Genomic DNA, 22,500 nt, shown 5'->3' with positions numbered 1-22,500 from the left:
TGAAGTAACTACTAACACTACTAACAATAACCAGCCCCAGGACAGTGACAGGGTAACACAAAGAATCCGACCCAACACAATCGTCGCTAAGCAAAAGGAAAAATATCTGTCATACTGGGCAGAAACAACAAAAACCCAAAGCAAACTCAATTGCTACTTGGCCCTAAACAGACAATACAACATAGCTGATTACCTGACCATGGTAAAAGATAGCAAACTGAGAAAAACCTTGACAATGTACAGACTTAGTGAACATAGCCTGGCGATTGAAAAAGGTAGACACAGGCAGACCCGGCTACCAAGAGAGGACAGGATATGCTCTCACTGCAGTCAGGGAGTGGTGGAGACAGAGATGCACTTCCTCACAGCTTGTAGAAAATATCAGGGCATAAGGGAGAATTTCTACCCAAAATTCACAAAAATATGCCTGGAATTCAGAAATTTGAACGACGACCAAAAACTCCCATACCTACTAGGGGAAGAGAGAAATTGCATAACACTAGCGGCACACTATGTTACAGCTTGCCATAAACAGAGGGACAACCATTAAATATAAGAAAAGAGTATATATAAATTATATGAAAATATATTTATACACTCAGGGATATATCTGTTTATACACTGTATGGATAGATCTGTATTTTTGTGAACAAACATGAATGTTTTCCGATGCTTTGGCAACATAAGATGTAACTTGTCATGCCAATAAAGCGATTTGAATTGAATTGAATTGAATTGAGAGAGAGAGAGGAGAGAGAGAGAGAGAGGCACGCCAGAGAGAGAGAGACACGCCAGAGAGAGACACGCCAGAGAGAGAGAGACACGCCAGAGAGAGAGAGACACGCCAGAGAGAGAGAGACACGCCAGAGAGAGAGAGAGACACGCCAGAGAGAGAGAGAGACACGCCAGAGAGAGACACGCCAGAGAGAGAGACACGCCAGAGAGAGAGAGAGACGCCAGAGAGAGAGAGAGACGCCAGAGAGAGAGAGAGACGCCAGAGAGAGAGAGAGACGCCAGAGAGAGAGAGAGACGCCAGAGAGAGAGAGAGACGCCAGAGAGAGAGAGAGACGCCAGAGAGAGAGAGAGACACGCCAGAGAGAGACACGCCAGAGAGAGAGAGACACGCCAGAGAGAGAGAGACACGCCAGAGAGACACGCCAGAGAGAGAGAGACACGCCAGAGAGAGAGAGACACGCCAGAGAGAGAGAGACACGCCAGAGAGAGAGAGACACGCCAGAGAGAGAGAGACACGCCAGAGAGAGAGAGACACGCCAGAGAGAGAGAGACACGCCAGAGAGAGAGAGACACGCCAGAGAGAGAGAGACACGCCAGAGAGAGAGACACGCCAGAGAGAGAGAGACACGCCAGAGAGAGAGAGACACGCCAGAGAGAGAGACGCGCCAGAGAGAGACACGCCAGAGAGAGACACGCCAGAGAGAGAGAGACACGCCAGAGAGAGAGACACGTCAGAGAGAGAGGCCAGAGAGAGAGACACACAGACACACCAGAGAGACACGCCAGAGAGAGACGCCAGAGAGAGCCACGCCAGAGAGAGAGAGAGAGAGAGACACGCCAGAGAGACACGCCAGAGAGAGCCACGCCAGAGAGAGAGAGACATGCCAGAGAGAGACGCCAGAGAGAGACACACAGACACACCAGAGAGACACGCCAGAGAGAGACACGCCAGAGAGAGACACGCCAGAGAGAGAGAGAGACGCCAGAGAGAGAGACGCCAGAGAGAGAGAGAGAGAGACACACCAGAGAGACACGCCAGAGAGAGAGAGACGCCAGAGAGAGAGACGCCAGAGAGAGAGAGACGCCAGAGAGAGAGAGAGAGACGCGCCAGAGAGAGACGCGCCAGAGAGAGAGAGAGACGCGCCAGAGAGAGAGACGCGCCAGAGAGACGCGCCAGAGAGAGACGCGCCAGAGAGAGAGACGCGCCAGAGAGAGAGAGACGCGCCAGAGAGACACGCCAGAGAGAGAGAGACACGCCAGAGAGAGAGACACGCCAGAGAGAGAGACACGCCAGAGAGAGACACGCCAGAGAGAGAGAGACACGCGAGAGAGAGAGAGAGACACACGCCAGAGAGAGACACGCCAGAGAGAGAGAGAGACACGCCAGAGAGAGAGAGACACGCCAGAGAGAGAGAGACACGCCAGAGAGAGAGTGACACGCCAGAGAGAGAGTGACACGCCAGAGAGAGAGAGACACGCCAGAGAGAGACACGCCAGAGAGAGAGAGACACGCCAGAGAGAGAGAGAGAGAGACACGCCAGAGAGAGAGAGAGAGAGAGAGAGAGAGGTCGCACAAGAGGTGAGAACAGAGAGAGAGGTCGCACGAAAGATGAGCTGCTGAGTTTTAATGTTTTTCAGTGTTTAAAGTGGGGAAAAAAAGTTACATTTCAAGTTTTAAGAGGTATAAATTCTAGCTAAGTTAGTTCAGTTTAGTTTAGTTTAGTCTAGTTTAAGTTTAAGGTTAGTTTAACTTAGTTTAAGCAGAGAAAGAAAAGAAGAAAAAGACCGCAAAAAAAAGAGCGCCAAAGACGGGACCCGAAAAAAAAGAGGAAAGCAGAAAACAGAACGAAAAGTCAAAGCAAAAAGACAGAAGTAGGAGAAGAATATACAGACCAGGGAAGAATCCGAACAGCGGTCGCACGGGGCCAGAGCGGAGGTCGGAGCGCGGCGACTCAACGGAGGCCGCACGGGGCCAGAACAGCGGCCGGAGCGCGGCGACTCAACGGAGGCTGCACGGGGCCAGAACAGCGGCCGGAGCGCGGCGACTCAACGGAGGCCGCACGGGGCCAGAACAGCGGCCGGAGCACGGCGACTCAACGGAGGCCGCACGGGGCCAGAGCGGAGGTCGGAGCGCGGCGACTCAACGGAGGCCGCACGGGGCCAGAGCGGAGTCCTGAACGGCGGCCGGAACACAGGACTGTAAACCAGGGAAAGGCCAGAGGAGCCGGGCCGAGACAGAGGCCTGGAGACCTCTGAGGGAGAGGGGAGCAGCCCGAAGGCACCGTGAGGCAGCGGCTCCCAGACGCAGACAGTGAGTACGGGTCCTGGGGAGGGAGCCTGAAGCCAGGGAAAGGCCCGAGGAGCCGGGCCAAGACAGAGGCTCAGAGACCTCCGAGGGGGAAGGGAGCAGCCGGAAGACACCGGGAAACGGCAAATCCCAGACGCAGACCAGGACAGTGAGTACGGGGCCTGGGGAGAGCCTGGAGAGCGAGCGAGTCCGGGACCTGGGAAAGTTCACGAGCAGGGAGAGGGAAACACCAAACCCGGGGCCCCAGAAAAGCATATTCTAAGGTCAACAATAGTTTCTACCTCAACAATACTAAAAATGACCGAATCGGGAGCTGCTGTGGCTCCTCCGAGGCGCACTGAGAGCAACCTCTTCCAGATTCCCCCCAACACCAAAAAATTTAAAATAAAATCGCTCAAGCATGAGCAGCTGAGAGAACAACCAGAAACTCTTTTTGCTGACTGGTACAGCACTGGGAAAAAGTGTAATCTCATTTTTTACTCAGATCAGTCAGCGGCTTGGATCACAGCAATAAAATCACACTATACCAGGGTTAAGCAGGAAAGAACCGCTAATGGGTCCAAACTGAAAATTAAGAAACCAGGGGACCCGGACAGTGCAACCACGACTGTCAACATGTACGATAACGGAACAATATTGGTGCAAGGCAACCTCGATGACTTTGAAACGGCCTTCAAGACACTGAAAGAAATAACTGAGGGGGGAAGGAACAGCCCCAGAGTGGCTAACAGGGGAAAAGCGACTCGCACTCCCCCCACCATTGACAACTCACCAGGAGTAAATCAGCCTGGTCAGGAGGTGAACAAGCCACACAGTTCTCATGCCTGCACTGGCACTCTTTCAGATGAGACGTTAAACCGAGGTCGCATCTGCCCTCTCAGGTGGACGTAAAAGGACCCTATTGGAAGAGGAGCAGGGGAGTTCTCCCCAGTGTCCTGGGCCAATATTTAATCCCTCAACCAGCATCCTGATCTGGTCATGATCACATTGCTGTTTGTGGGAGCTTGCTGTGCGCAAATTGTCTTACGTGTTTCCTACATCACAACAGTAACTACACTTCAAAAAGTACTTCATTGGCTGTAAAATGCTTTGGGACGTCCTGAGGATGTGAAAGGCGCTATAGAAATGCAAATCTTTCTTCACTGCGCCATTTCCTGCAGCTACATAGGAGGACAAACCTTTCTCAGCCATGGACACCCGATAGTTCTCCAGGTAGATGACCTTCAGCCGATCTCCTACCACAGGGTCGTTGTTCACGATGTCTCCGATCGCGGTGATGAGTCTGATGATGAGCTTGGCCATGTGGTATCCTGGTGCAGCCTGTAAAGCCGAGAGAGACGGAGTCAGGGGTTAAACAGCGGGCAGCTAGACATGAACAAGGCCAGAAATGGAGCCTGGAGGAAATACGGCCTGGATCAGATTACTAGCATCTGCTCCCTCACTGGTGTGATAAGCCCAGCATCATCTACACTGTCCCATCAAACACTCCCAGGGCAGGTACAGCACGGGTTAGATACAGAGTAAAGCTCCCTCTACACTGTCCCATCAAACACTCCCAGGGCAGGTACAGCATGGGTTAGATACAGAGTAAAGCTCCCTCTACACTGTCCCATCAAACACTCCCAGGGCAGGTACAACATGGGGTTAGATACAGAGTAAAGCTCCCTCTACACTGTCCCATCGAACACTCCCAGGGCAGGTACAGCAGGGGTTAGATACAGAGTAAAGCTCCCTCTACACTGTCCCATCAAACACTCCCAGGGCAGGTACAGCACGGGTTAGATACAAAGTAAAGCTCCCTCTACACTGTCCCATCGAACACTCCCAGGGCAGGTACAGCACGGGGTTAGATACAGACAGTCAGAAGAGATCACTGCACCGAATCACAGGGCAGGAAGTTGAGTGCTAATGAGATGCTCTGCTGCGAGAACATGTTTAAACAATTATTGATACGTTGTAAACACACAGTAGAGAGAAGGCTTCATGCTTGTGGTTGGATCGTACCTTCCCTCCGATCATGACTGTGCGAGGTGTGTACTGCTTGTTGGGCTCTTTCTTTATCCCTGTAAAACACAACACACACTAGTGAGGCTGGAATAAAAATAACTTTCGATCACCTCCTCCCTTCCCACCGTCCAGGGCTCCAAACACTCCTCCCAGGTGGAACAGCGATTTACTTGTACTTCTTGGAATTTAGTATACTGTATTCGTTGCTCACGGCACAGTCTCCTCTACATCGAGACCAACGCAGATTGGGTGACTGCTTTGCGGAACACCTCCGTTCAGTCCGCAAGTGTAACCCCGAGCTTCTGGTCGCCTGTCACTTTAATTCTACGACCCCACTCTCACTATGACCTGTGCTTCTTCAGCCTCCTACACCGTTCCAACGAAGCGCAATGAACAGCACCTCACCTTTCGATTAGGCACTTTACAACTTTCCGGGGGCTCAGCATGGAGTTCAACAATTTCAGATCATAACCACTGCTGCTTGTAGGTGGTACACACTGCAGCCACGGTGCGCCAGTGGTGGAGGGAGTGAATGTTTAAGGTGCTGGATGGGATGCCGATCAAGCGGCCTGCTTTGTCCTGGATGAGAGACAAAGGTGCACGGGGAAGGCGGCACAGAATAAAAAGGGCCTCTATCTAATTTACACAGAGGGCAATCGACGGCTGGTTGACCAGGATGGGGTTTTAATTGAGGGATGGCAGGGTGCAGTGACGGGGAGGCCCCTGAATCAGCTGGCTGGGAGCAGGGGGAGCACTCACGGTTGTAGAAGGTGATGATGTGGAGGCAGTTGAGCAGCTGCCGCTTGTACTCGTGGATGCGCTTGACTTGCACGTCGAACATGGAGTTGGGGTTGATCTTCACCTTGTAATCATTCTCCAGCTGCACTGCAAACTTCAGTTTATTCTCCTGGAAGATATTAAACAGCAGCCGATAAATGACAGAGTTTTACCGGCCATTTGCTGGCCGGTGTTTGTGCTCCACGCGAGCCTCCTCCCACCCCTCTTCATCTCACCCCATCAACATATCCTGCTATTCCTTTCCCCCCTCAAGTGTTTATCCAGCTTCCCCTTAAATGCATCTGTGCTATTCGCCTCAACCACTCCGTGTGGTAGCGAGTTCCACATTCTCACCACTCTCTGGGGAAAGAAGTTTCTCCTGAATGCCTATTGGATTTATTAGTGACTATCTTATATTGATGACCTCTAGTTTTAGACTACCCGACAAGTGGAAACATCTTCTCCACACCTTCCTGATCAAGCTTCGTAATTTTAAAGACCTCGACACTGTCCCATCAAACACTCCCAGGGCAGGTACAGCACGGGTTAGATACAGAGTAAAGCTCCCTCTACACTGTCCCATCAAACACTCCCAGGACAGGTACAGCACAGGTTAGATACAGAGTAAAGCTCCCTCTGCACTGTCCCATCAAACACTCCCAGGGCAGGTACAGCAGGGGTTAGATACAGAGTAAAGCTCCCTCTACACTGTCCCATCAAACACTCCCAGGGCAGGTACAGCACGGGTTAGATACAGAGTAAAGCTCCCTCTACACTGTCCCATCAAACACTCCCAGGGCAGGTACAGCATGGGTTAGATACAGAGTAAAGCTCCCTCTGCACTGTCCCATCAAACACTCCCAGGGCAGGTACAGCAGGGGTTAGATACAGAGTAAAGCTCCCTCTACACTGTCCCATCAAACACTCCCAGGGCAGGTACAGCACGGGTTAGATACAGAGTAAAGCTCCCTCTACACTGTCCCATCAAACACTCCCAGGGCAGGTACAGCACAGGTTAGATACAAGTGGAAACATCTCTACGTCTACCCTATTGAACCCCTTCATAATCATGAACTCGGAACTCAAAGGGAAGGAGAGAGGTAAAAAGAAATCGAAGTGTGACGTCACCAGAAAGCAGGTAAGTGATTGGTTGGTGAGTATGTCTCTCTTTTTAAATTTAAGCTCTGTGGTTTATAGTTTTTAAGGTGTGATATTCATCATCTAGTTTGTTTGTAAACCAGAGCCCTTAAATATATCATTTAGCTGCAAGGTAACTTCAATTCTGCGGTTTATATTTTCTAGGGTCTCTCTGGTATAGCGGGGACTTCTGCTATACAAGCGCCCTAGAGTATATCTTTAATTAATTTAAATGAATTCAATACCACCAATTAAAGGGTAAGTCATGTCAGGACAGCCCAGCCCCGCGTTATGCTCCACCTGCGCTATGTGGGAATTCAGGGACACTGCCGGTGTCCCTGACCACCACATGTGCCGGAAATGTATCCAGCTACAGCTACTGGCAGACCGCATTGAGGCGCTGGAGCTGCGGATGGATGAGTTTTGGAGCATTCGCGATGCTGAGAGGATCGTGGATAACACGTTTAGTGAGTTGGTCACACCGCAGGTAAGGGCTGCACAGGCAGAAGGGAAATGGGTGACCATCAGGCGGAGCAGTAGAAGCAGGCAGGTAGTGCAGGTGACCCCTGTGGCCATCCCCCTATACCGATTTGGATACTGTTGAGGGGGATGACTTACCAGGGGAAGGCAGCAGCAGCCAACTTCCTGGCACCAAGGGTGCTTCTGCTGCTCAGGAAGGGAGGAAAAAGAGTGGGAGAGCAATAGTGGTAGGGGATTCTATCGTAAGGGGGACAGATAGGCGTTTCTGTGGCCGTAGACGTGACTCCAGGATGGTTTGTTGCCTCCCTGGTGCCAGGGTCAAGGATGTCACTGAACAGCTGCAGGGCATTCTGAAGGGGGAGGGTGAACAGTCAGAGGTCGTGGTTCACATTGGGACCAACGACATGGGTAGGAAGAGGGATGAGGTCCTGCAGCAAGAATTTAGGGAGCTAGGTAGCAGGTTAAAGAGCAGGACCTCAAAGGTTGTGATCTCTGGGTTACTCCCGGTACCACGTGCTAGTGAGTATAGGAATAGGAGGATAGAGCAGATGAATGTGTGGCTAAAGAGTTGGTGCAGGAGGGAGGGCTTTAGTTTCCTGGATCACTGGGTCTGCTTCTGGGGAAGGTGGGACTTGTACAAGTCGAACGGGTTGCACCTGAACCAGAACAGGACAAATGTCCTTGCGGGGAGGTTTGCTAGCACTGTTTGGGGGGGGTTTAAACTAACTTGGCAGGGGGTTGGGATACAGAGTGGAGCTATAATAGGGGGTGATGTACAGCCAAATATAGAGGAAAAAATAAGTCAGCTTGGAAGGCAGAGCAAATATGTAATGGCACAAGGGAGTAGGGCAAGGCTGGATGACATTTATTTTAATGCAAGGAGTCTTGCGAATAAGGTGGATGAACTGAAGGTGTTGATGAACACATGGGAGTATGATATTGTTGCTATTACGGAGACATGGTTGAGAGAGGGGCAAGACTGGCAGCTCAATATTCCGGGGTATAGAATCTTCAGGCGAGACAGAGGGGGGGTAAAAAGAGGAGGGGTGTCGCAATATTAATTAAGGAGTCAATTACTGCTGTAAGGAGGGATGATATATTAACAGGTTCCTCTAATGAGGCCATATGGGTAGAACTTAAAAACAAAAAGGGGGCAAGCACTTTGCTGGGAGTGTACTATAGGCCCCCAAACAGTCAGGGGGAGATAGAGGAACAGATATGTAGGCAAATCTCAGAGAAATGTGCAAATAATAGGGTAATAATAGTGGGGGATTTCAACTTCCCCAATATTAACTGGGATAGTCAGAGTGTGAAAGGCTTAGAGGGTGCAGAATTCTTCAAGTGCATCCAGGAGAGCTTTTTGAGCCAGCATGTAGAAAGTCCTACAAGAGAGGGGGCGGTACTGGACCTAATTCTAGGGAATGTGGCTGGGCAAGTGGTAGAAGTGTTAGTAGGTGAGCACTTTGGTGACAGTGACCATAATTCAGTGAGATTTAAGGTAGTCATGGAAAAGGACGGAGATGGACCGGAAATAAAGGTTCTAAATTGGGGTAAGGCCGATTTTAATATGATAAGGCAGAATCTGGCCAAAGTGGACTGGGATCAGCTACTTGTAGGAAAATCCACATCGGAGCAATGGGAGTCTTTCAGAAAGGAAATTGAGAGAGTACAATGGCAACATGTTCCCGTAAAGGTCAAGGGTGGGAACAACAAGCCCAGGGAACCTTGGATGTCAAGGGATATACGAGAATGGATTAGGAAAAAAGGGGGGGCTTTTGGCAGATACAAAGGACTAAAGACAGAGGAAGCCCTAGAGGAGTATAAAAAGTGCAGGGGGATACTTAAAAAAGAAATTAGGAGAGCGAGGAGGGGCCATGAAATAACACTGGCGAGCAAAATAAAGGAAAATCCTAAGGTGTTTTATAAGTATATTAAGGGCAAGAGGATAACTAGGGAAAGAGTAGGGCCCATTAGGGACCAAAGTGGCAATCTGTGTGTGGAGCCAGAAGATGTAGGTGGGGTTTTAAATGAATTTTTTGCATCTGTGTTCACTATGGAGAAGGACGATGTAGACATAGAAATCGGGCAGGGGGGCTGTGATATACTTGAACATATTAGCATCGAGAGGGAGGAGGTACTAGCGGTTATAGCAGGCTTAAAAGTGGATAAATTCCCAGGCCCGGACGAGATGTATCCCAGGCTGCTGTGTGAGGCAAAGGAGGAGATTGCAGGGGCTCTGACACAAATTTTCAAAATCTCTCTGGCCACAGGGGATGTGCCAGAGGACTGGAGAACAGCTAACGTAGTACCATTATTCAAGAAGGGTAGTAGGGATAAACCAGGGAATTACAGGCCAGTGAGCCTAACATCAGTGGTAGGGAAATTACTGGAAAAAATTCTGAGGGACAGAATTAGTCTCCACTTGGAGAGGCAAGGATTAATCAGGGATAGTCAGCATGGCTTTGTCAAGGGAAGATCATGTCTGACCAATTTGATTGAATTTTGAGAGGGGGTGACTAGGTGTGTGGATGAGGGTAGTGCAGTGGATGTGGTATACATGGATTTCAGTAAGGCTTTCGATAAAGTCCCGCACAGGAGACTGGTCAAGAAGGTAAGAGCCCATGGGATCCAGGGTGCCTTGGCACATTGGGTCCAAAACTGTCTTAGTGGCAGAAGGTGATGGTCGAAGGTTGTTTTTGTGACTGGAAGCCTGTGTCCAGTGGGATACCGCAGGGATCGGTGCTGGGTCCCTTGCTGTTTGTGGTCTACATTAATGATTTGGATCTGAATGTAAAAGGTATGATCAGTAAGTTTGCAGATGACACGAAAATTGGTGGGGTGGTAAATAGCAAGGAGGGTAGCCTCAGTCTGCAGGACGATATAGATGGGTTGGTCAGATGGGCGGAACAGTGGCAAATGGAATTTAACCCTGAAAAGTGTGAGGTGATGCATTTTGGAGGGACTAACAAGGCAAGGGAATACACAATGAATGGTAAGACCCTAGGAAAGACAGAGGATCAGAGGGACCTTGGTGTGCATGTACATAGATCCCTGAAGGCAGCAGAACAGGTGGATAAGGTGGTTAAAAAGGCATATGGGATACTTGCCTTCATTAGCCGAGGCATAGAATACAAGAGCAGGGAGGTTATGATGGAGCTGTACAAAACGCTGGTTAGGCCACAGCTGGAATACTGTGTGCAGTTCTGGTCGCCACACTATAGGAGGGATGTGATTGCTTTGGAGAGGGTGCAGAGGAGATTCACCAGGGTGTTACCTGGGCTGGAGTGCTTCAGCTATGAAGAGAGACTGGACAGGCTGGGGATGTTTTCCTTAGAACAGAGAAGGCTGAGGGGGGACCTGATTGAGGTGTACAAAATTATGAGGGGCATAGATAGGGTAGATAGAAAGGAACTTCTTCGCTTAGTAGAGGGGTCAATAACCAGGGGGCATAGTTTCAAGGTAAGGGGCAGGAGGTTTAGAGAGGATTTGAGGAAGAACTTTTTCACCCAGAGGGTGGTTGGAATCTGGAACTCACTGCCTGAAAGGGTGGTAGAGGCAGGAACCCTCACAACATTCAAGAAGCATTTGGATGAGCACTTGAAATGCCATAGCATACAAGGCTACGGACCAAATGCTGGAAAATGGGATTAGATTAGACAGGGCTTGATGACCGGCATGGACACGATGGGCCGAAGGGCCTCTTTCTGTGCTGTATAACTCTATGCCTATGACCTTGATCAGGTCATCCCTCAGCCTTCCGGTTTCGAGAGATAAGAGCCCCAAGCTTTATTTAAAATATTAATTCTGGGGATGTGGTCATCACTGGCCCAGCAATTATTGCCCATCCCTAGTTGCCCCTTGAGAAGGTGGTGGTGAGCCGCCTTCTTGAACCGCTGCAGTCCGTGTGGTGAAGGTGCTCCCACAGTGCTGTTAGGGAGAGAGTTCCAGGATTTTGACCCAGCGACGATGAAGGAACGGCCGATATACTTCCAAGTCAGGATTGTGTGTGACTTGGAGGGGAACTTGGAGGTGGTGGTGTTCCCATGCGCCTGCTGCCCTTGTCCTTCTAGGTGGAAGAGGTCGCGGGTTTGGGAGGTGCTGCCGAAGAAGCCTTGGCGAGTTGCTGCAGTGCATCTTGTAGATGGTACACACTGCAGCCACGGTGCGCCGGTGGTGGAGGGAGTGAATGTTTAAGGTGGTGGATGGGGTGCCAATCAAGCGGGCTGCTTTGTCCTGGATGGTGTCTAGCTTCTAGAGTGTTGTTGGAGCTGCACTCACCCAGGCATGTGGAGAGTATTCCATCACACTCCTGACTTGTGCCTTGTAGATGGTGGAAAGGCTTTGGGGAGTCAGGAGGTGAGACATTCACCGCAGAATACCCAGCCTCTGACCTGCGCTTGTTGCCACAGTATTTAGTGGCTGGTCCAGTTGAGCTTCCGATCAATGGTGACCCCCCCCCCCAGGATGTTGATGGTGGGGGATTCGGCTATGGTAATGATATTCAATGTCAAGGGGCGGTGGTTAGACTCTCTCTTGTTGGAGATGGTCATTGCTTGGCACTGCTGCAAAATTACAGTACCAGGTTTCTGGCCACAGAGGGCCTCAGTGAGCCAATATAACTCTCGGCATCCATTTCGTGTCCATTAAGCAGCATCACAGCATTTGAATTTATGTTGCTTTTGTAAAAGGTTCTACGATTAAGAGTCCGCAGCTTTCACAGCCGATCAGGATTCTCTTGGAAAGAATGCCCTAGTTACAGGATTCTGTTAGTCAGAAGGTCGTGGGTTCGACCCCACTCCAGCGACTTGAGCCCATAAAAAAGCCGCCACTCCCAGTGCCAGAACTGAGGGAGCGCCGCACTGTCGGAGGGGCGGTACAGTACTGAGGGAGCGCCGCACTGTCGGAGGGGCGGTACAGTACTGAGGGAGCGCCGCACTGTCGGAGGGGCGGTACAGTACTGAGGGAGCGCCGCACTGTCGGAGGGGCCGTCTTTCAGATGAGACGAGGCCGCGTCTGCTCTCTCAGGTGGACGTAAAATATCCCACGGCCACTATTGGAAGAGCAGGGGAGTTCTCCCCGGTGTCCTGGATCACCGTAAAGAGCTTTGGGACTTCCCGAGGTCGTGAAAGGTGCTGGAAAAATAATGCAAGTCTTTCTTTAAGTATGTATATAAGTAGCGTCTTTACGACTCACTGAAACACATCAGCCTAGAATGTGCCCTTCGTACAGACAAAGGAGGAGAAGAGTTGGATTACCTGTTTGACTTTAGCCACGGCCTGGATGAAACCTTCATCATTAACGAACGCCAGCAGCTTCTTCAACTGATCCAATTCGCAGATATAATCTTCACCAATTTTCTGAGGATGAAAGAGAGAGTGAGAGAGAAAGAAAGTGAGTTAGCTCAGTGACTCACTTTACTAGGCGGGATCCCTTGTGTTCGCATTAGGAGTGCAGAAGGAGGGGGGAAATATTGCGGAATTATTTGGTTAGCGGGAATGCAGCGAGTGGATTATCCTCTTCTTCTTAGGCAGTCCCTCAGAACCGAGGATGACTTGCTTCCACATTAAAAATGAGTTCTCAGGTGACTGATGAGTCCAATGCGGGACCTACAGTCTCTGTCACAGGTGGGGCAGACGGTGGTTGAAGGGGCGGGTGGGTGAGGTGCTTGGGTTGACGTGCGCGCCTTGCGCTGCCTGCGCTTGCTCCCGGCAAAGAGACTTGAGGTGTTCGGCGCCTTCCCGGATGCTTCTCCTCCACTTTGTGCAGTCTTGGGTCAGGGATTCCCAGGTGTCGGTGGGGATGTTACACTTTTTCCAAGGAGGCTTTGAGGGTGTCCTTGAAGCGTTTCCTCTGCCCACTTGGGGCTCTCTTGCCGTGTCGGAGCTCCGAGTAGAGTGCTTGCTTTGGGAGTCTCGTATCGGGCATGCGGACGATGTGACCCGTCCATCGGAGCTGATCGAAGCTTTGACCACGCTCAATGCTGGGGATGTTGGCCTGAGCAAGAACACCGATATTGGTGCGTCTATCCTGCCAATGGATTTGCAGGATCTTGCGGAGGCAGCGTTGGTGGTACCTCTCCAGTGCTTTGAGGTGCCTGCTGTACATGGTCCATGTCTCTGAGGCATACAGCAGGGCGGGTATCACTGCTGCTCTGCAAACCATGAGCTTAGTGCCGGGTTTGAGGTCCTGGTCTTCAAACACTCTTCCTCAGGCGACCGAAGGCTGCACTGGCACACTGAAAGCGGTGTTGGACTTCGTCGTCAACGTCTGCCCTTGTTGATAATAGGCTCCCGAGGTATGTAAAGTGGTCCATGTTGTCCAAGGCCTTGTCGTGGATTTTGATAATCGGGGGGCAATAAGCGAGTGTATTATAATGCTGCGGTAGCAGTTATCAGGAGGGGCGATTTTAACCTAATTCACTCGTCATGAAACTGAGGGGATTGGGGGCAACGTCGGTTTTACACCCCGCCTCAATTTACTCTCTGTTGAAGTCAGCGGGGCGTAATATTGGGCAGGGTGTAAAACCGGCGTTTCACCCAATCCCATAAGTTTCCTGCTTGTCGAGTTAGGTTGAAATTACCACCGCCCCTCCCCCAGATGCCAGCCATGGCCCAGTTGGTATCTATCTCTCTCGCCTCAGAGTCAGAAGGTCGTGGGTTCAAGCCCCACTCCAGAGACTTGAACCCCATAATCCAGCTGACACGCCCAGTGCAGTACTGAGGGAGCGCCGCACTGTCGGAGGTGCCGTCTTTCGGATGAGACGTTAAACCGAGGCCCCGTTTGCCCCCTCGGGTGGATGTAAAAGGTCCCACGGCCACTATTGGAAGAAGAGCAGGGGGAGTTCTCCCCGGTGTCCCGGGGCCGATATTTATCCTTCAATCAACATCACTAAAACAGATGATCAGGTCATTATCACATTGCTGTTTATGGGAGCTTGCTGTGCGCAATTTGGCTGCCACGTTTCCTACATTACAACAGTGACCACACTTTAAAAAGTACTTCATTGGATGTAAAGCGCTTTGGGACGTCCCGAGGACATGAAAGGCCCTATATAAATGCCATTTCTTTATTTCTGTAATGCCCACAGCGGGCGTCAGTAAATGGAGGACTAATCTAGTGATTGGTTGTTAAATCTACAAAGATTACCTCAGCAATGACCTCTGCCAGGCCGGAGTTGCACAACACCAGCCAGCGGCGCGGGGTGATCCCATTCGTCTTGTTCTGGAACTTCTCAGGCTCATGCTCGTAGAAATCTTTGAAGCTGAAAGGATAAGCAGTGATTTTAATTACAGAGTGAGTATTGAGTATAGTTCCCTCTACACTGTCCCATCAAACACTCCCAGGGCAGGAACAGCACGGGTTAGATACAGAGTAAAGCTCCCTCTACACTGTCCCATCAAACACTCCCAGGGCAGGTACAGCACGGGTTAGATACAGAGTAAAGCTCCCTCTACACTGTCCCATCAAACACTCCCAGGGCAGGTACAGCACGGGTTAGATACAGAGTAAAGCTCCCTCTACACTGTCCCATCAAACACTCCCAGGGCAGGTACAGCACGGGTTAGATACAGAGTAAAGCTCCCGCTACACTGTCCCCATCAAACACTCCCAGGACAGGTACATGAAAACAGTTACACTTCAAAAAGTACTTAATTGGCTGAAAAGCACTTTGGGACGTCCAGAGGTCGTATTAGCGCTGTATAAATGCAAGTCTTTATTTTCACCTCCCCTCCTAGTGTTTCTACCCTTTGATGGTTCTTGGCTCACCTCAGTTCATCACCAAGCACAGCTTCACTCAATAAAATCCCTTGCATTCAGTTTATAGGTGGGGGTGGGGGGAGGGGGGTTGTAGCTTGCAAAACTTACATGGTCTTTTTCAGGATGTCGGAGTGGATGCGGGCAACTCCGTTAACAGCGTGTGCGCCGACGATACACAAGTGAGCCATGTTAATCCTCTTGAGATCGCCCTCCTCAATCAGGGACATGCGACGCATGCGGTCGTGCTCTCCCGGGAACTTCTTACTGACGTTCTGCAGGGGTGGGTTAATCAGAAGCAGCTCATGACACCTCCATCGCCTGACAACAATATCACCAGCAATCCCTTCTGCTTACTCGCATCGATGGGCCGGGCCAATCAAAATAGGTCCCAGACAGGCCTGACCCCCTCACAGAGGGGCATCCCAGACAGGCCACACCCCCTCGGAGGGAGACATCCCAGACAGGCCACAGCCCCTCACAGAGGGGCGTCCCAGACAGGCCACAGCCCCTCACAGAGGGGCGTCCCAGACAGGCCACAGCCCCTCACAGAGGGGCGTCCCAGACAGGCCACAGCCCCTCACAGAGGGGCGTCCCAGACAGGCCACAGCCCCTCACAGAGGGGCGTCCCAGACAGGCCACAGCCATCAGAGGTATTAAGGGTTACAAATCCAAGGCGGGTTGATGGAGTTAAGATGCAGATGAATGGCGGAACAGGCTCGAGGAGCTGAATGGCCTGCTCCTTTTCCCATGCTCTCATGGGAAACATGTAGCCGCCAACATTCCCTCTAAGCTGCGCGGTCTCGGTGATCGGGAGGTCCCACGCAAGTGGCTCACCAGCAATGTTCACCCCGAATTCTTTTTGGGGGCGAGGGGGGGGGGGGGGGGGGGGGGGGGTGGCCCCTTTAAGGGGCTGCGCTGCCCATTCAGTTTCAGGGGAAAACCTACGCAGCGCGGCGCATTTAAGGGGACCACGCACCTAAAATAAAAATTAGAGGGAACATTGGCTGCCGCCACTCGGAACTGGGTCCGAGGACGCAGCGAATACTGGGAATTCAAAGGGTCGGGGGTAGAAATAGTGGGCAAGACCCCCAGGCCTGGTCGGGGAATATTAACCTCGGGCCAGGCTTACCTCCAGGTGCCTCCTGTTGATCTCGTAGATGATGGACAGGTGCCGCGGCAGCAGTGACTCGAAGAGGTGGACAGGCCAGCGCTCCAAGGCCTCCGGCAACACCGTGTGGTTGGTGTAGGCACAGGTGCGGGTAGTGATATCCCAGGCCTAGAGCAGGAACAAAGACAGACAAACCCAGTCACGCATCGGGAATCCTGCCAGCGAGACTAGCTCCTGTTCAATTTGTACAAGATGCTGGGTTTATACAAGATATCGCCCTATATCCCTATTGCCCTCAGGAGGTATTATGGGATATTACATAGAATTTACAGCATAGAAACAGGCTATTTGGCCCAGCAGGTCTATCTTTTTAATTATTTGTTCACAGGATCTGGGCGTCGCTGGCAAGGCCAGCATTTATTGCCCATCCCTAGCTGCCCTTCAGAAGGTGTTTATGCTCCACACGAGCCTCCCCTACTTCATCTCAGCCTATCCTTCTATTCCTTTCTCCCTCATATACTTATCTCACTTCCCCTTAAATACATCTCTGCTATTCGCCTCAACCACTCCCTGTGGTAGCGAGTTCCACATTCTCACCACTCTCTGGGTAAAGAAGTTTCTCCTGAATTCCCGATTGGATTTATTAGTGACTATCTTATATTGATGGCCCCTAGTTCTGGTCTCCCCCACAAGTGGAAACATCTTCTCTACGTCGACCCTATCGAACCCCTTCATAATCTTAAAGACCTCGATCAGGTCACCCCTCAGCCTTCTCTTTTCTAGCCTGCTTAGTCTTTCAGGACATCATACTGTACATCCTTTACAACTAATACAAGTTTGAGGACCAGGAGACACTGTAAACATCAAGTCAATGGGATAATAATTCACAACCCCTTAATGCCGTGTATCTGAGATATAGGTACCGATTATACTCACATACCAAGGACTCCTTAAGAACATAAGAAATAGGAGCATTTAGCCCCTTGAGCCTGCTCCACCATTCAATAAGATCATGGCTGATCATCGACCTCAACTCCACTTTCCTGCCCGATCTCCATATCCCTCGATTCCCCTAGAGTACAAAAATCTATCGATCTCAGCCTTAAATATTCTCAACGACTGAGCATCCACAGCCCTCTGGGGTAGAGAATTCCAAAGATTCACCACCCTCTGAGTGAAGAAATTCCTCATCTCAGTCCTAAATGACCGACCCCTTATCCTGAGACTGTGACCCCTGGTTCTAGACTCCCCAGGCAGGGGAAACATCCTCCCTGCATCGACCCTGTCAAGCCCTTTTTTATATGTTTCAATGAGATCACCTCTCACTTCTTCTAAACTCCAGAGAGTATCGGCCCAATCTACACAATCACTCCTCATAGGACAGCCCTCTCATCCCAGGGATCAATCTAACGAACCTTCGTTGCACCGCCTCCAAGGCAAGTATATCCTCCCTCAGATAAGGAGACCAGAACTGGGCGCAGTACTCCAGAGAGTGGTCTCACCGAGGCCCTGTACAATTGTAGCAAGACTTCCTTACTCTTATACTCCAACCCCCTTGCAATAAAGGCCAACATGCCATTTGCCTTCCTTATTGCTTGCTGTCCCTGCATGCTAGCTTTCTGTGTTTCTTGCACGAAGACACCCAAATCCCCCTGAACACCAACATTTGAAAGTTTCTCACCATTTAAAAAATGGGGGGGCTTCACAGGCGGCCAGCAACAAAAATGGCTGCCCGCCACCTCCCCTTTAACCATCGCCGCCCCGGCCGCAGGTAGGCCCCCCTGACCCCGGCGGACATAGAGTCCGGCGGTAAGTGGGGGGGCGCCACCCAATATTATAGCCAGGGCGCTGCACATGGTGATGACGTCATCGCCAGCGGCGCAGCGCCACTGTTAACCTCCCGCTGAATTTCGCGGGAGGCGTTAGTGGCGCCGCGCCCAGGCACTAGTTGATTTGCGCACCGTTAGCGCCCGAGGCGCAAATCAACCGAATTTAGCCCCCTTTGTGTCCTCCTCAGTTTACTGTCCCACCTAGCGTTGTATCGTCAGCAAACCTGGATACGTTACACTTGGTCCCTTCATCTATGTCATTAATAGAGATTGTAAATAGCCGAGGCCTCCTTCGGGATCGCAAGCATGTCGACTTGACTGCTTACACTAGCCTCAGTTCTCCTGTGTGTTGCATCCTACAGGTTTCATTATGTAGGATTAATGTGGGTACCATATGTCCTCACGTTCTGCATGTATGCGGTTGATACAGCTGCTATCTCATTTCGACCAATCTTTATTGCAAAAGGCCCTGTCTAGACTGGAGTCCAGTCAGCCACTGACATTCCTTTCTGACACTCTATCCCCCTCCTGCTGGGCTAAAAGCCTGTCTGGTACATGTGTGTGTCTTAATCAGAACTCTGCTGCCCCGTGCCCTAACTCGCACCAAGTCCCGTTCACCCATCACCCCCTGTGCTCGCTGACCAACATTGGCTCCCGGTTAAGCAACGCCTCGATTTTAAAATTTTCATCCTCGTTTTCAAATCCCTCCGTGGCCTCGCCCCTCCCTATCTCTGTAACCGCCTCCAGCACCTACAACCCTCAGAGGTCTCTGCGCTCCTCCAATTCTGGCCTCTTGCGCATCCCCCGATTTTAATCGCTCCACCATTGGCGGCCTGGGGCCCTAAGCTCTGGAATTCCCTCCCTAAATCTCTCCGCCACTCTCTCTTCCTTTAAGACGATCATTAAAACCTACCTCCCCTGCCCTAATATCTCCTTATGTGGCTCGGTGTCAAATTTTGTTTGATTATGCTCCTGCGAAGCGCCATGGGACGTTTTACTACGTTAAAGGCGCTATATAAATGCAAGTTGTTGTCGTTACGGTACTCTAGCTCAATATTATACAATTCTATATATAGTGAAACCTGTAAATTGCAGACACATTAGGGACTGGCGTCAGCTGTCCTTATTTTGAAAATGGTCATTGTATGTACTGTAAAACCAGGTCAGCAGAATTTCAGCGGCAGAGAAACAACTCTCGCCCGGGGGTAGAGCGGGTTCTCTGCCGCTGTGCATGCTGGGTAAAGAGCCCCTCCTCCCTCCCCATTCCACCAAAGCCGTTTCTTTCACAAAACCCCGCCGTCGCCTCGCGCTGACCTCAGGAGAATTTGGGGCCAGAAAGGAGGTGAGCTGCAAGGGGACGCGCCGGGGAAAGGGGCGGGGGGCGGTGAAGATTCACTGGGATGATTCGAAGAATGAGAGTTTCGGGTTGTGAAGTGCAGTAAACAGTGAGGAAGCTAGTAATAGACAGGCTGGTGGAACGGGCGGACACACGGCAGATTAAATTCAACACAGCGAAGTGTGAGGTGATACATTTCGGTAGGAAGAATGAGGAGAGACAATACAAGCTAAATAGTACAATTTTAAAGGGGGTGCGGGAACAGAGAGATCTGGGGGTGTCGGTGCACACATCTTTGAAGGTGGCAGGACAGGTTAACAAAACAGTTAATAAAGCAGGTGGGATCCTGGGCTTTATAAACATGGTTAAGAAGGCACACGGAATGTTTGCCTTTATTAGCCGTGGCATAGAATACAAGAGCAGGGGGGTTATGCTTCAATTGTATAAAACACTAGTTAGGCCTCAGCTGGAGTACTGCGTGCAGTTCTGGTCACCACATTACAGGAAAGATGTGATCGCACTAGAGAGGGTGCAGAGGAGATTTACAAGGATGTTGCTGGGAGTAGAGAATCTTAGCTATGAGGAAAGACTGGATCGGCTGGGTCTGTTTTCCTTGGAACAGAGGAGACTGAGGGGAGACCTTATTGAGGTGGATAAAATTATGAGGGGCCAAGATTAAGTGGATAGAAAGGACCTATTTCCCTTAGCAGAGGGGTCAAAAACCAGGGGGCGCAGATTTAAAGTAATTGGTGGAAGGTTTAGAGGGGATTTGAGGAGAGATTTCTTCACCCAGAGGATTGTGGGGGTCTGGAACTCACTGCCTGAGAGGGTGGGAGAGGCAGGAACCCTCATCACATTTAAAAAGTACTTGGATGTGCACTTGGGATGCTGTAACCTGCAGGGCTACGGACCAAGAGCTGGGAAGTGGGATTAGGCCGGATAGCTCTTTGTTGGCCGTCGCGGACACGATGGGCCGAAATGGCCTCCTTCCGTGCTGTAACTTTCTATGATATGATTGTATGAAGTTATGCTAAACCTTCATAAAACACTAGTTCAGCCCCAGCTGGAGTCTTGTGTCCAATTCTGGGCACCGCACTTTAGGAAGGGCGTGAAGGCTTTGGAGAGGGTGCAGAGGAGATTTACTAGAACGGTTCCAGGGATGAGTGATTACAGGAACGCGGAGAGACTGGAGAAGCTGTGGTTGTTCTCCTTAAAGCAGAGAAGGCTAAGAGGAGGTTTGATAGAGCTGTTCAATATCATGAAGGGTTTAGACAGAGTAAGTAAAGAGAAACTGTTTCCAATGGCTGAAGGGTTGAGAACCAGAGGGCACAGATTTAAGGCGAGAGGCGACACGAGGAAAAACTGTTTTACGCAGCGAGTGGTTAGGATTTGGAATTCACTGCCTGATAGGGCGGTGGATACAGATTCAATAGTAGCCTTCAAAAGGGAATTGGATTAATACTTGAAGAAGAAAAAGATTGCAGGGATATGGGGAAAGAGCGGGGGAGTGGGACTGACTGGATTGCGCTTTGAGAGAGCTGGCACAGACTCGATGGGTCGAATGGCCTCCTTCTGTGCTGTACCAAATCAAATCAAAATCAACTTTTATTGTCATTGTTAGTGCACAAGTGCAGTACAACGAAATGTAGGCTTGCGGCTCCCGAGAGTGTATTCTATGATTTAAAAAAATTGTGGCTTGTCACTGGAGGCGCAGACTGAAGATCGAGGATTGTGACTAAAAGAACTAAGGGGGTAGTTTGAAGCAATGGTTTCACACAGGTTATTAGGCCGTGGAATGCTTCACCACAGGGGCCAAGTGAGAGACGAGAAAGGATATGGAACGACAGAAGGCTCAGTAAATAGTATTAAAAAGAGCGGGGGGGGGGGCTTCCCGGTGTTCTGGGCCAACATTACTCCCTCAGCCATCACCACCAAAAAAACAGATCGACTGCGCATTCGTTCGCTCGCTGTTGTTGGGATCTTGCTGTGCGCAGAATGGCAGCCACATTTGCCTGCATAACAATAGCGACTACACTTCAAAGTAATTCATTGGCCACGGAGCGCATTGGGGCATCCCAAGGACGTGAAAGGTGCTGTATAAAAAGAGAGTTCCTTCTTTCTCGACTGAAATGGGGCACTAGAAGTTGCTAACTGCAGTCCACACCTTCTCCCAGCTCAGATGTTCAACGTCTACAAGTATCCTCATGAGCTCTGGGATGGCCAGGGCAGGATGGGTGTCGTTCAACTGGATGGCAACCTGCAAAAAAAAACCAAGGTGAAAGTGAGCGCGAGTTCACAGCAAAGTCAGAAGGTCGTGGGTTCAAGTCACACTCCAGAGAGCTGAGCCCCATAATCCAGGCCGATACTCCTTGTGCCAGTACTGAGGGAGCGCTGCACTGTCAGAGGTATCGTCATTTGAACGAGATGTTAAACACAGTCCGCTCTCAGGTGAATGTAAAATATCCCACGGCCACTATTGGAAGAAGAGCAGGGGAGTTCTCCCCGGTGTCCTGGGGCCAATATTTATCCCTCAACCAACATCACTAAACCAGATGATCTGGTCATCACATTGCTGTTTGTGGGAGCTTGCTGTGCGCAAATTGGTTGCTGCGTTCCCTACATTTCAACAGAGACTACACTTCAAAAAAAGTACTTAATTGGCTGCAAGGTGCTTTGGGACGTCCGGAAAGGCGCTATTGGGGGGGGGGGGGGGGGGGTGGAGGGGGAATTCAAAACCTCCCCCCAGGATGTGGATCGGATCTACCTGGTCCTGTGGCCTGCTCCCGAGTGCCTCCCACCCGACTGGAAGCCAAGCCAGTCAATCCGGCCGACTTCTGGGTGGGGAACCAGTCGATGACAGAAGACGCACGCATCTGGAGTTAAACTCCACGGCATGTGGGGAAACTCTGACTTATGGGCTTACCGTCTGAACCTTCTATCCCCTCCTCCACCCCGCTAATATGCAGGCCAGTATTTCAATGAGCGAGTGGTCAATCTATGGAACAGGACTGCTCGGGAGGAAGAG

At 50.7% G+C, this 22,500-nt stretch overlaps 1 protein-coding gene across 1 annotated transcript in view; it reads right to left on the bottom strand.

Moving 5' to 3' along the window:
* LOC147092835 (glycogen phosphorylase, muscle form-like) overlaps nt 1–22,500 on the bottom strand; it is a 73,659-nt gene that overhangs the window by 10,561 nt on the left and 40,598 nt on the right. The window contains 8 exon segments of the mRNA XM_085976093.1: nt 4,222–4,363; nt 5,048–5,106; nt 5,810–5,957; nt 12,700–12,801; nt 14,591–14,705; nt 15,311–15,474; nt 16,332–16,478; nt 21,640–21,732. Of these exon segments, the coding sequence (XP_085832219.1) occupies nt 4,222–4,363; nt 5,048–5,106; nt 5,810–5,957; nt 12,700–12,801; nt 14,591–14,705; nt 15,311–15,474; nt 16,332–16,478; nt 21,640–21,732 (970 nt within the window).

The sequence above is a fragment of the Somniosus microcephalus genome, unplaced genomic scaffold (genome assembly GCF_052327205.1).
Source record: "Somniosus microcephalus isolate GS21.2 unplaced genomic scaffold, FLI_Smic_1.0 unresolved_chr2, whole genome shotgun sequence".
Lineage (NCBI taxonomy): Eukaryota > Metazoa > Chordata > Chondrichthyes > Squaliformes > Somniosidae > Somniosus > Somniosus microcephalus.
The sequence above is the reverse complement of the archived record's forward strand: the minus strand, read 5'-3'. Positions and strand labels throughout refer to the sequence as shown.